Source organism: Oncorhynchus masou, chromosome 26 (genome assembly GCF_036934945.1).
Source record: "Oncorhynchus masou masou isolate Uvic2021 chromosome 26, UVic_Omas_1.1, whole genome shotgun sequence".
Taxonomy (NCBI): Eukaryota; Metazoa; Chordata; class Actinopteri; order Salmoniformes; family Salmonidae; genus Oncorhynchus; species Oncorhynchus masou.
In genome coordinates this window covers 23,680,501-23,692,845 of record NC_088237.1, presented here as the reverse complement: position 1 = coordinate 23,692,845, position 12,345 = coordinate 23,680,501, and the positions used below count along the sequence as shown (strand labels likewise).

At 45.2% G+C, this 12,345-nt stretch overlaps 1 protein-coding gene across 2 annotated transcripts in view; it reads left to right on the top strand.

The window, feature by feature from the left end:
* LOC135515073 (4-galactosyl-N-acetylglucosaminide 3-alpha-L-fucosyltransferase 9-like) overlaps positions 1-12,094 on the top strand; it is a 35,068-nt gene extending 22,974 nt beyond the window's left edge. The window contains exons 3-5 of one of the 2 annotated variants that reach the window (XR_010451762.1): positions 8,823-9,026; positions 11,748-11,833; positions 12,016-12,094. Coding sequence is in view for 1 of the 2 variants with exons in the window: in XM_064938902.1 (XP_064794974.1) it covers positions 8,823-9,026; positions 11,748-11,783 (240 nt within the window). In the remaining variant the exon portion in view is untranslated. Of the gene's footprint in view, positions 1-8,822; positions 9,027-11,747; positions 11,849-12,015 lie in introns of those variants that run through there. The other variant, XM_064938902.1, reaches the window with a different exon arrangement.
* Positions 12,095-12,345: the final 251 nt, after the last annotated feature.

The window sequence follows — 12,345 nt, the reverse complement described above, 5'->3', positions numbered from 1 at the left end:
ACCTACCAGCACAAAACAAAGGAAACCATACAACCTTACTGCACAGACAGAAAGATAAATGAGTTGTGTCCTTACTGTGCCTTTGAGTATGCTTTGAAAGGGGAGGGGGAAAGTACAGTTATGAGGAAGTATCCACACGGACTCCCTTGACACAATGAAAAGAGTTGTAAGACCTTCAAATTATGTCATGTACTGAATACTGTCTGATTATTAAAAACCAAGGTCTGGAATGAATGTGCATTGAGTATTGTAGAATATTTGTAAAAACATGTACATTAACTGAGTTACAGTACATATAAGGAAATCAGTCAATTTGAAAAAAAAGGCCCTATTCTATGGATTTCATATGACTGGGAATACAGATACTGTAAAAAAAGAAAAGAAGTAGGGGCATGGATCAGAAAACCAGTCAGTATCTGGTGTGACCACCATTTGCCTCATGCAGCACGACACATCTACTTCGCATAGAGTTGATCAGGCTGTTGATTGTGGCCTGTGGAATGTTGTCCCACTCCTTCAATGGCTTCGCGAAGTTGCTGGATATTGGCGAGAACTGGAACACGTTGATCCAGGCCATGGAAGAACTGAGACATTTTCAGCTTCCAGGAATTGTGTGCAGATACTTGCAAACATGAGCTGATGGGGGCGGATGAATGGCAAGACAATGGGCCTCAGGATCTCGTCCCAGTATCTCTGTGCATTCAAATTGCCATTGATAAAATGTAACTGTAGCTTATGCCTGCCCACAACATAACCTCACCACCACCATGGGACACTCTGTTCACAACGTTGACATCAGCAAACTTTTTGGGATCTTTTATTTCAGCTCATGAAACATGTGACCAACACTTTACATGTTGCATTTATATTTTTGTAAACAAACAATTTAATCATTTTTAGAATAAGGCGGTAACGTTAAAAAAATGTGGGAAAAGTCAAGGGGTCTGAATACTTTCCGAATGCACTGTAGATCATTGCCACGGTCAGACCACAGCTATGGGCTAAAGAATATCTAAATCTGGCTATGAGCCTCGCCCCCATGAGCTTTTAGATTGGTCCTCAGGATCGTCCCTCTGGACAGGAGGGGGGGGGGGTACTGTCACGTCTACTCCTGCTCCTCCTCTTCTGTGGCGCTCGTTAACTCCAGTTTACTCATAATTAGGCACACCTGTCACCATCGATACACGCACCTGGACTCCATCACCTTCCTGATTACCTCCCCTATATCGGTCACTCCCTTTGGTTCTTTCCTCAGGAGTTATTGAATCTGCTTCATGCCTGTACGCTATTCGTGTTTCTTGTTATGTTCTATTTATTATTAAATTTGCACTCCCTGTAGTTGCTTCCTGACTCCCAGCATACACATTACACCACAACTTCATTGGAGTTCACCTGTGGTAAATTCAATTGATTGGACATGATTTGGAAAGGTACACCTCTGTCTATATAAGGTTCCACAGTTTACAGTGCATGTCAGAGCAAAATACCAAGCCATGAGGTTGAAGGAATTGTCCGTAGAGCTCCGAGACAGGATTGTATCGAGACACAGATCTGGGGAAGGGAACCAAAACATTTCTGCAGCATTGAAGGTCCCCAAGAACACAGTGGCCTCCATCATCATTCTTAAATTGAAAATGTTTGGAACCACCAAGACTTTTCCCGGAGCTGGCCGCCGGGCCAAACTGAACAATCGGGGGAGAAGGGCCTTGGTCAGGGAGGTGACCAATAACCTGAAGGTCACTCTGACAGAGCTCTATAGTTCCTCTGTGGAAATGGGAGAACCTTCCAGAAGGACAACCATCTCTGCAGCACTCCACCAATCAGGCCATTATGGTAGAGTGGCCAGATGGAAGCCTTATGACTTAACTTCGTAGGGCTGATATCCCGTTAACTGGATTGATATGACAACAGCCAGTGAAAGTGCAAAGCGCCAAATTCAAACAGAAATCTCATAATTAAAATTCCTCAAACATACATGTATCTTATACCATTTTAAAGGTAATCTTGTTGTTAATTCCACCAAAGTGTCCAATTTCAAATAGGCTTTACAGCGAAAGCACCACAAACGATTATGTTAGGTCACCACCAAGTCACAGAAAAATTCAGCCATTTTTCCAGCCAAAGAGAGGAGTCACAAAAAGCACAAATATAGATAAAATTAATCAATAATCTTTGATGATCTTCATCGGATGACACTCATAGGACTAAATGTTACACAATACATGTATGTTTTGTTCGATAAAGTGCATATTTATATCAAGAAATCTCAGTATACATTGACGCGTTGTTCACTCATTCCAAAAACATCCGGTGATATTGCAGAGAGCCACATCAGTTCACAGAAACACTCATAACATTTTGATGAAAATACAAGTATTAGACATGGAAATATAGATATACTTCTCCTTAATGCAAGCAACCGCTGTGTCAGACTTCAAAAAAGCTTTACGGAAAAAGCAAACCATGCAATAATCTGAGAACGGCGCTCAGAAAACAAATAGATATATGCGCCATGTTGGAGTCAACAGAAATAACAAATATTCACTTACCTTTGATGATCTTCATCAGAATGCACTCCCAGGAATCCCAGTTACACATTAAATGTTTGATTTGTTCGATAATGTCCATAATTTATGTCCAAATTGCTACTTTTGTTAGTGCATTTGGTAAACAAATCCAAAGTCACAAAGCACGTTCACTAGGAGCAGATGAAATGTCAAAAAGTTCCGTTACTGTCCGTAGAAACATGTCAAACGATGTACGGAATCAATCTTTAGGATGTTTTTCCACATAAAACTTCAATAATATTCCAACTGGAGAATTTCTTTGTCTTCAGAAAAGCAAAGGAGCGCGAGCTACCTCTCATGTGAAATGCACATGACCAGCGCGTGACTGCTGGCAGACCCCTTAGTCAAACAGCTCTCATTCTCTCCCACTTCATAGTAGTATCTTCAAACAAGTTTCTAAAGATGGTTGACATCTAGTGGAAGCCTTGGGAATTGCAACATAACCAATATCCCACTGTGTATTCAATAGGGTTGACAATAGGTTTGTCCCAATATATATATTTACACCTTTCTTCGCATATCTTTTATATATTTATTTCCCAAAAACTCAACTTCAAAACACTCTCCTGCAACCCGCCTTACCAATTTAAAAAAAAGTATTATTTACATCAAATCTGAAATCCACAATAGCAGCTAACCAGAAGCAAGCCAGTTTACTGGCTAACGTTAGTATTCAGCTAACTATGGTTTGTGGTCATCAGCTATCCTTTAGCTCAAAAATCTATCTCCAATTTTGTACAACGCGACTCAGACCAGAACATACCAGACCTATTTTTCTCTCCATATCCCCGGATTTCAACCGCAAGCTCTGGACATTTACACCTGGATCTCGCAGCTAGCTAGCTGCTATCCATGTAACAATTGGCTTACGTCGTTCCCGGAGCAAACATCAATTATTCCGGAGCAAGCCAGCTGAAGAGTTCAATCAGCCACTCCTGGGCTACAATCACCTATCCGGACCCGTTTTACTGCCGATGCGGAGCCCCACCGGGCCTTCAGGACTGGACTACCGACGTTATCTGCCCGAGGGAGTTATTCAACTGGCCCATCCATCGCGACGTTACCTGAACGCCCATCTGCGGCCCGCTAATCGTTAGCTGTCTTATCGGCTGCTATCTGAATAGATCTATTGAACAATTTTTCTTGGGTCACTATAACTATTTTGCCAATTGGATTGATCCTCTCTACCACACGGAACCACACTACCGACGGAAACGCACGAGGTGGCTAAAAACAGACCTCCATCCTATGCTAGCTTGCTACCTATGGCCCGGCTAGCTGTCTGAATCGCCGTGACCCCAACCAACCTCACAACTCACTAGACCCTTATGATCACGCAACTAAGCATGCCTCTCCTTAATGTCAATATACCTTGTCCATTGCTGTTCTGGTTAGTGTTTATTGGCTTATTTCACTGTAGAGCCTCTAGCCCTGCTCATTATACCTTTTTCAACCTTTCAGTTCCACCACCCACACATGCGATGACATCACCTGTTTTTAATTATGTTTCTAGAGACACTCTCTCATCATCACTCAATTCCTAGGTTAACCTCCAATGTATTCACATCCTACCATACCTTTGTCTGTACAGTATACCTTGAAGCTATTTTATCACCCCCAGAAACCTCCTTTTACTCTCTGTACCGGAAGTTCTATACAACCAATTCCCATAGCTTTTAGCCGTACCCTTATCCAACTCTTGTGATGGAGGGGTGAATCCAGGCCTTGCAGTGCCTAGTGTTGGGGAATAATCAGAATTAGTTGGGTAACATAGATAGGATGTTTTATTTTCATGATATGCTTATGAGTTATTTCTCATAAGAATGTATTTTGTTGTACTATAGTGGTGGCCATTGGCAGTTATCTGTTCTCTGTCAGGACTAAGTTGCTTGGGCCTCAGAGAGGGGAGAGGTCAAGGTGTCATCATGTGTAAACGTATCTTTTGCTCCACTGTGTCTGTGTGCCAGTCACTCCCTACTTTTCCCATCGGGGAGAGGAGGATGGCAGTGTCTGGAATCATTCTATGCTCCCTCTCTGTTGCCTCTCTCTTAACCTATAGCCTCACTCTCCTCTCCGTGAGCTTGTCCAGGATTGGTTGTATTTAGAATTGGTTGTATCTAAATGACAATTTGATATATATCATAGGGTGGGGGTAATGTCTTGGTACCATTTTGTACCAAGGACGAAATAAGAGCTTTGTTTAGGAGACCAAACTGAACGATAATTTATAGCCAACTCTGTCTGGCTAGGGGATACTCCTCTCTGAAGTAAAGTCTTTCTTTGTGTAAGTTCCTGGGACCTGTGGTTTGTCATGTTGTCTAGGGGGTGGATTTTTGCTATTAGAGGATCTCAGTTTCAATGTAGAAGGGACTCTCAGAGAATTCAATGATAGACACTGAATTGATCTGAGAGTCACAGGGTTTGTGATAGAGCTCATATAATTAAAGATGGACTTTGATAACTAACTCTGACTTGTGTGTGTGGTTTGCTCCCTCATCATTTGGTTAATAGAGGAAATTTCCACGACATTTGGCGACGAGGAGGGGATGTGAATATTCACTCGGTGACCGTTCCTACGATCTGGGTAAATAAATCGTGCACGAGGGATCCCCTAAACTTGGGATCTCAGGGAAACCACACTTCCGGAACGAAGCAGATGGACCAACCTTTGATCTAAGAGGAAGCGAGCCGAATGGATACCACATCTCGAACTTTGAGTTTTTTTTAAAGAAAAATGTGAGCGAACCACACACAGATTTGAAGTCAAGTTTTTTAATTATGCCTGTTACGTATACTCTGAGCGTGAATTCCTTTGTAAGGAAGGCACCTTGGCGGCGTAAGCAGGGCCGAGTCAGAGGAGAGTAATCTGGGGTTTTGTGGACTCAAAAGATACTCTGCACTGAATTGATCACAGTGGGGATTTGGTGAGGTCTGTTGGGGTGAGGGGCCAAAGGGACTGTGTGTTCTAGGTGAAACACGGCATTTGGTGAAGCCCTATTGGAAGAAGGACCTCATTCTGTGCGTCTGTGTGATTTGTCTAAGTGACCCTCAGATGTGGTGAATTCCAATTATTTTAAATGTGCTAGTCAGGTATACCCTGGGTTACTCTGTGTGAGTATTTTGTTATGGCATCACTAGGTAATAGTTGTCGGACCGTTCTGTGTGAGCGGGGTAGGGTTGACTCTGTGTGGGCAAACCGTTTTTCTGATGTTCTGTGTGGACATTTGACCAATCCTGTGTGGATGATCCTGAAAGTTCTATGTGAGTACCTAAGATTTCTTAAGTTTTATATGGATTCTGTGAATTATTTGAAATTATGATAAATTGTATGTGTGTATAATCAATTACTAGAGATTTGATAAAGTAATGCTGAGAATGATTAGATAAAATTTAAACCACCCATTCGTAGACGTACGTAGGTTTTGAGTTGGTATCCTAAATGGATAATTTGATAAAGATGAAGTTTTTAAGCACTATTAAAATAATCTACAAAATTATTGGATGTTTTATTTTCATGATATGCTTGAGTTATTTCTCATAAGAATGTATTTTGTTGTACTATAGTGGTGGCCATTGGCAGTTCTGTTCTCTGTCAGGACTTTTATTTTTATTTTTTTTGCCACCTGCAAAAGACCACCCTCTTCCCCCAGCTGTGCTCTGGACACCATATGTGAACTGATTGCCCACCATCTATCTTCAGAGCTTGTGCTGCTAGGTGATCTAAACTGGAACATGCTTAACACCCCAGCCATCCTACAATCAAAACTTGATGCCCTCAAACTCACACAAATTATCAATGAACCTACCAGGTACCACCCCAAAGCCGTAAACACAGGCACCCTCATAGATATAATCCTAACCAACTTGCCCTCTAAATACACCTTTGCTGTTTTCAACCAAGATCTCAGCTATCACATCAGTAATGGCTCAGCGGTCAAACAACCTCCACTCATCACTATCAAACACTCCCTGAAACACTTCAGCGAGCAGGCCTTTCTAATCGACCTGGCCAGGGTATTCTGGAAGGATATTGACCTCATCCCGTCAGTAGAGGATGCATGGTTATTTTTTTTTAAATGCCTTCCTCACCATCTTAAATAAGCATGCCCCATTCAAGAAATGTAGAACCAGCAGGTGTTTCCCAACCCTGGTACTCCAGTACCCCCAGCAGTACACATTTTCTTTGGAGCCCTGGACAAACATTCCTCATTGAGGGATTGATGATTAGTTGAATCAGGTGTTTGTCCAGGGTTACTATAAAAATGTGTACTGTTGGGGGTACTGGAGGACCAGGGTCGGGAATCACAGACTTAAAACACAAGGCCAAATCTATATCCATTGGAGTTGCTTACCAAGAAGACAGTGAATGTTCAAGGTTTGACTTAATTAAAATCTACGTGAACATCTATGGCAAGCCCTGAATATGGTCGTCTAGCAATGGTCAACAACCAATTTGACAGAGCTTGAAGAATTAAAAAAATAAAAAGCAAAAGTTGCACAATCCAGGTGTGGAAAGCTCTTAAGCTTTGTTCTAAACACAGGTCTTAATGCTTTAATCTGTTTTGGAATACTCACTGTCCAAACAGCAAGTTACAAGTGACTAAATCAGGTGTGTGTTCAGACAGCAGTCATTTCCTGATAAGGCTATGCTAGTTGTCATAGTAATGACAGGTGCGCGTGTGAGAGAGAAGTGTAGGCTGAGTGGGTGGTGGTGCTTCCTTTCACTCAGAAGTTAGGTAGCAAGCTAAAGTGACAATGCCTGCCATGGACGTTTCAGTTGATTTGAATGTTTAAAATCTTAGTGGAAGAACACTGAAAGACTCAAAGGATAAGAGACAACTTGTCACCTGAGTAGCTAACAAGCAACAAGATGTGGAATAAAAGTCTAAAAACCATTTTAATCACAAGTCATACGGCCAGGAATCCAATTTGCATGACTTCAAACCACCTATGAAGGATGTTCAGACTGCAGGCAAAATAAGATTCAAATCAGAAATGCAAATAGGATTTGGGTCACTTCAAACTTCAATGTGAACACAGCTTAGAGACCTACCTAGAAAATCACAACTGTAGTCGCTGCCAAAGGTGCTTCTACTAAGTATTGACTCAGGGATGTGAACACTTGTTACGTAGACCTCCAGGAAGAGGGAAAGCAACACCCTGCTACATCTCATATAAATGAAAGTACAGATGACAAAGGCAGAGAATTGACCATTTACTGGGAATTTATTTATTCCTTCATACAGTAGATTTTGGGAAAAAGGGCTGAACAGAACCAAAGCAAGTAAATGTCAAACAAAGCCTCCTCTCCTACCTTACCTGCCTACCCACTACTTACCTAACCTTTTAGCACCACCTGGTGCGCTAACCAAAATACAGGGGGTGGTCCACCCAGGTCTTACCTAGTGTGTATAGACAGTAAAGACTACGGGTTACGTATGCCCGCAGGCCTCTTACCTAAGCACTCCCTAGGTGCCTTCCCCTTCCCCCCTGGGAACAAATGAAACAGAATAACACAAACGTAAGTAAACAATTTCAATTGTTTACACACACTCTGCAGGTAGGGAACACACTCTGCAGGCAGGGAACACTACACACACTCTGCAGGCAGGGAACACACTCTGCAGGCAGGGAACACACTCTGTAGGCAGGGAACACACTATGCAGGTAGGGAACACACTCTGCAGGTAGGGAACACACTCTGCAGGCAGGGAACACACTCTGTAGGTAGGGAACACACTCTGTAGGCAGGGAACACACTATGCAGGTAGGGAACACACTATGCAGGTAGGGAACACACTCTGCAGGTAGGGAACACACTCTGCAGGCAGGGAACACACTCTGCAGGCAGGAACACACTCTGCAGGTAGGGAACTCACTCTGCAGGCAGGGAACACACACACACACACACATACACTGGCTGGGAGACTGCCTGGGAATACCAGGAGCTTACATATTTTTGTCCAGTAGGGTGTACTCTGGCAGTAGATATTTTGTCAACTGCTTTTTATTTATAACAATAATAATATGATGATATATTTAGCAATTTACAATATATCATCCAATACAATACGCTGCAAAAGCAATATGTTATAATATCGTAAGGAGCACAGGAGGTTGGTGTCACCTTAATTGGGGAGGACGGGCTCGTGGGAATATATCTGTGCCAAGAGGAAACTTCACCCAAATGCACACACATTCTCTCACCATAGTATACTTCCTATATACCCCCCATCTATTCTTGTCCAATCCTAGAAACAGGAAGAGGAGGGGGAGAAGAGGGAGAGGTACAGGGTGCCAGTGGAGGAACCGGAGCACCCCCAGGGAGCTGTGGTGAACGTGGCCCTGTCCCACGTCTCTCTGGCCAGCACAGCCGCCGCCCGCGTCTCAGACAGGGTTCTCCGTGACACCATCACCATCCACACGTACCCACCCGTCTACAACTACCTCACCAAAGAGGTGGGTCACAGAGGAGTCTACCTTTGACTCATTCCTCTCTGCCTCCTTCTTTCCACTCCTCTCCTCTTTTGACCTCACCCTCTCACCTTCCCCCCCTACTCACAAGGCAGGCAATACGCTCGACCTCATCTTTACTAGATGCTGTTCTTCCACTAACCTCATTGCAACTCCCCTCCAAGTCTCCGACCACTACCTTGTATCCTTTTCCCTCTCGCTCTCATCCAACACTTCCCACACTTCCCCTACTCGGATGGTATCGCGCCGTCCCAACCTTCGCTCTCTCTCCCCCGCTACTCTCTCCTCTTCCATCCTATCATCTCTTCCCTCTGCTCATACCTTCTCCAACCTATCTCCTGATTCTGCCTCCTCAACCCTCCTCTCTTCCCTTTCTGCATCCTTTGACTCTCTATGTCCCCTATCCTCCAGGCCGGCTCGGTCCTCCCCTCCCGCTCCGTGGCTCGACGACTCATTGCGAGCTCACAGAACAGGGCTCCGGGCAGCCGAGCGGAAATGGAGGAAAACTCGCCTCCCTGCGGACCTGGCATCCTTTCACTCCCTCCTCTCTACATTTTCCTCCTCTGTCTCTGCTGCTAAAGCCACTTTCTACCACTCTAAATTCCAAGCATCTGCCTCTAACCCTAGGAAGCTCTTTGCCACCTTCTCCTCCCTCCTGAATCCTCCTCCCCCTCCCCCTCCTCCCTCTCTGCAGATGACTTCGTCAACCATTTTGAAAAGAAGGTCGACGACATCCGATCCTCGTTTGCTAAGTCAAACGACACCGCTGGTTCTGCTCACACTGCCCTACCCTGTGCTCTGACCTCTTTCTCCCCTCTCTCTCCAGATGAAATCTCGCTTCTTGTGACGGCCGGCCGCCCAACAACCTGCCCGCTTGACCCTATCCCCTCCTCTCTTCTCCAGACCATTTCCGGAGACCTTCTCCCTTACCTCACCTCGCTCATCAACTCATCCCTGACCGCTGGCTACGTCCCTTCCGTCTTCAAGAGAGCGAGAGTTGCACCCCTTCTGAAAAAACCTACACTCGATCCCTCCGATGTCAACAACTACAGACCAGTATCCCTTCTTTCTTTTCTCTCCAAAACTCTTGAACGTGCCGTCCTTGGCCAGCTCTCCCGCTATCTCTCTCAGAATGACCTTCTTGATCCAAATCAGTCAGGTTTCAAGACTAGTCATTCAACTGAGACTGCTCTTCTCTGTATCACTGAGGCGCTCCGCACTGCTAAAGCTAACTCTCTCTCCTCTGCTCTCATCCTTCTAGACCTATCGGCTGCCTTCGATACTGTGAACCATCAGATCCTCCTCTCCACCCTCTCCGAGTTGGGCATCTCCGGCGCGGCCCACGCTTGGATTGCGTCCTACCTGACAGGTCGCTCCTACCAGGTGGCGTGGCGAGAATCTGTCTCCTCGCCACGCGCTCTCACCACTGGTGTCCCCCAGGGCTCTGTTCTAGGCCCTCTCCTATTCTCGCTATACACCAAGTCACTTGGCTCTGTCATAACCTCACATGGTCTCTCCTATCATTGCTATGCAGACGACACACAATTAATCTTCTCCTTTCCCCCTTCTGATGACCAGGTGGCGAATCGCATCTCTGCATGTCTGGCAGACATATCAGTGTGGATGACGGATCACCACCTCAAGCTGAACCTCGGCAAGACGGAGCTGCTCTTCCTCCCGGGGAAGGACTGCCCGTTCCATGATCTCGCCATCACGGTTGACAACTCCATTGTGTCCTCCTCCCAGAGCGCTAAGAACCTTGGCGTGATCCTGGACAACACCCTGTCGTTCTCAACTAACATCAAGGCGGTGGCCCGTTCCTGTAGGTTCATGCTCTACAACATCCGCAGAGTACGACCCTGCCTCACACAGGAAGCGGCGCAGGTCCTAATCCAGGCACTTGTCATCTCCCGTCTGGATTACTGCAACTCGCTGTTGGCTGGGCTCCCTGCCTGTGCCATTAAACCCCTACAACTCATCCAGAACGCCGCAGCCCGTCTGGTGTTCAACCTTCCCAAGTTCTCTCACGTCACCCCGCTCCTCCGCTCTCTCCACTGGCTTCCAGTTGAAGCTCGCATCCGCTACAAGACCATGGTGCTTGCCTACGGAGCTGTGAGGGGAACGGCACCGCAGTACCTCCAGGCTCTGATCAGGCCCTACACCCAAACAAGGGCACTGCGTTCATCCACCTCTGGCCTGCTCGCCTCCCTACCACTGAGGAAGTACAGTTCCCGCTCAGCCCAGTCAAAACTGTTCGCTGCTCTGGCCCCCCAATGGTGGAACAAACTCCCTCACGACGCCAGGACAGCGGAGTCAATCACCACCTTCCGGAGACACCTGAAACCCCACCTCTTTAAGGAATACCTAGGATAGGATAAAGTAATCCTTCTCACCCCCCCTTAAATGATTTAGATGCACTATTGTAAAGTGGCTGTTCCACTGGATGTCATAAGGTGAATTCACCAATTTGTAAGTCGCTCTGGATAAGAGCGTCTGCCAAATGACTTAAATGTAATGTAAATGGATAGACATGTTATTATTACTACTTAGTGTGTGATGATGGTACTGTTATACTGTTAATATCATTATGACCTCATCATGTTGGTCTGACCCCTCTCTCTCTCTCTCTCTCTCTCCCCCTCTCTCTCCTCTCTCTCTCTCTCTCTCTCTCTCTCTCTCCTGTTCTCTCTCTTTTTCTCCAAACAGCTTGACCTCTCCTCAGTGCAATTGGCTGGGTCGTAACCTGTTTGCCAGGGAAGAAATAAAGGAAGTCTATAAGGAGTTATTAAAAAGTAAATCTCCACAGTATCTCAACTTCGATGAGGTGAGATATACTCTTTTACATTGCCTGTTAAATTTATTTAATTCAGGAAAAATCCATTATTGAATTGGCAATTGTTGATCCAGAATTTCACTTAATCTCTTGAATATCAATAGAATTGACTCCCAAATGATCTGTTCCTTTCCCCTATAGGACCCCATGATAGAGCCAGCCCTGACCAACATCAGATGGAGTCTGAAGAAGAAGAACCCTCAAGAGGTTCATCAACCCCCAGCTGAAGAGACATTACACCAACGTCATGTCCCACAGGTACTGTACCCTGTATCCCACTTGACTCAATACCTGAACACCACTTTAACCCACTCTCTCTCATAATACAATACATTTTCTCACAGAGAGCTGTGCAGCTCTCCCAATGTAACTCAAAGTGGGTGTGTTCGTGTTCGTGTGTGTGTGTGTGTGTGTGTGTGTGTGTGTGTGTGTGTGTGTGTGTGTGTGTGTGTGTGTGTGTGTGTGTGTGTG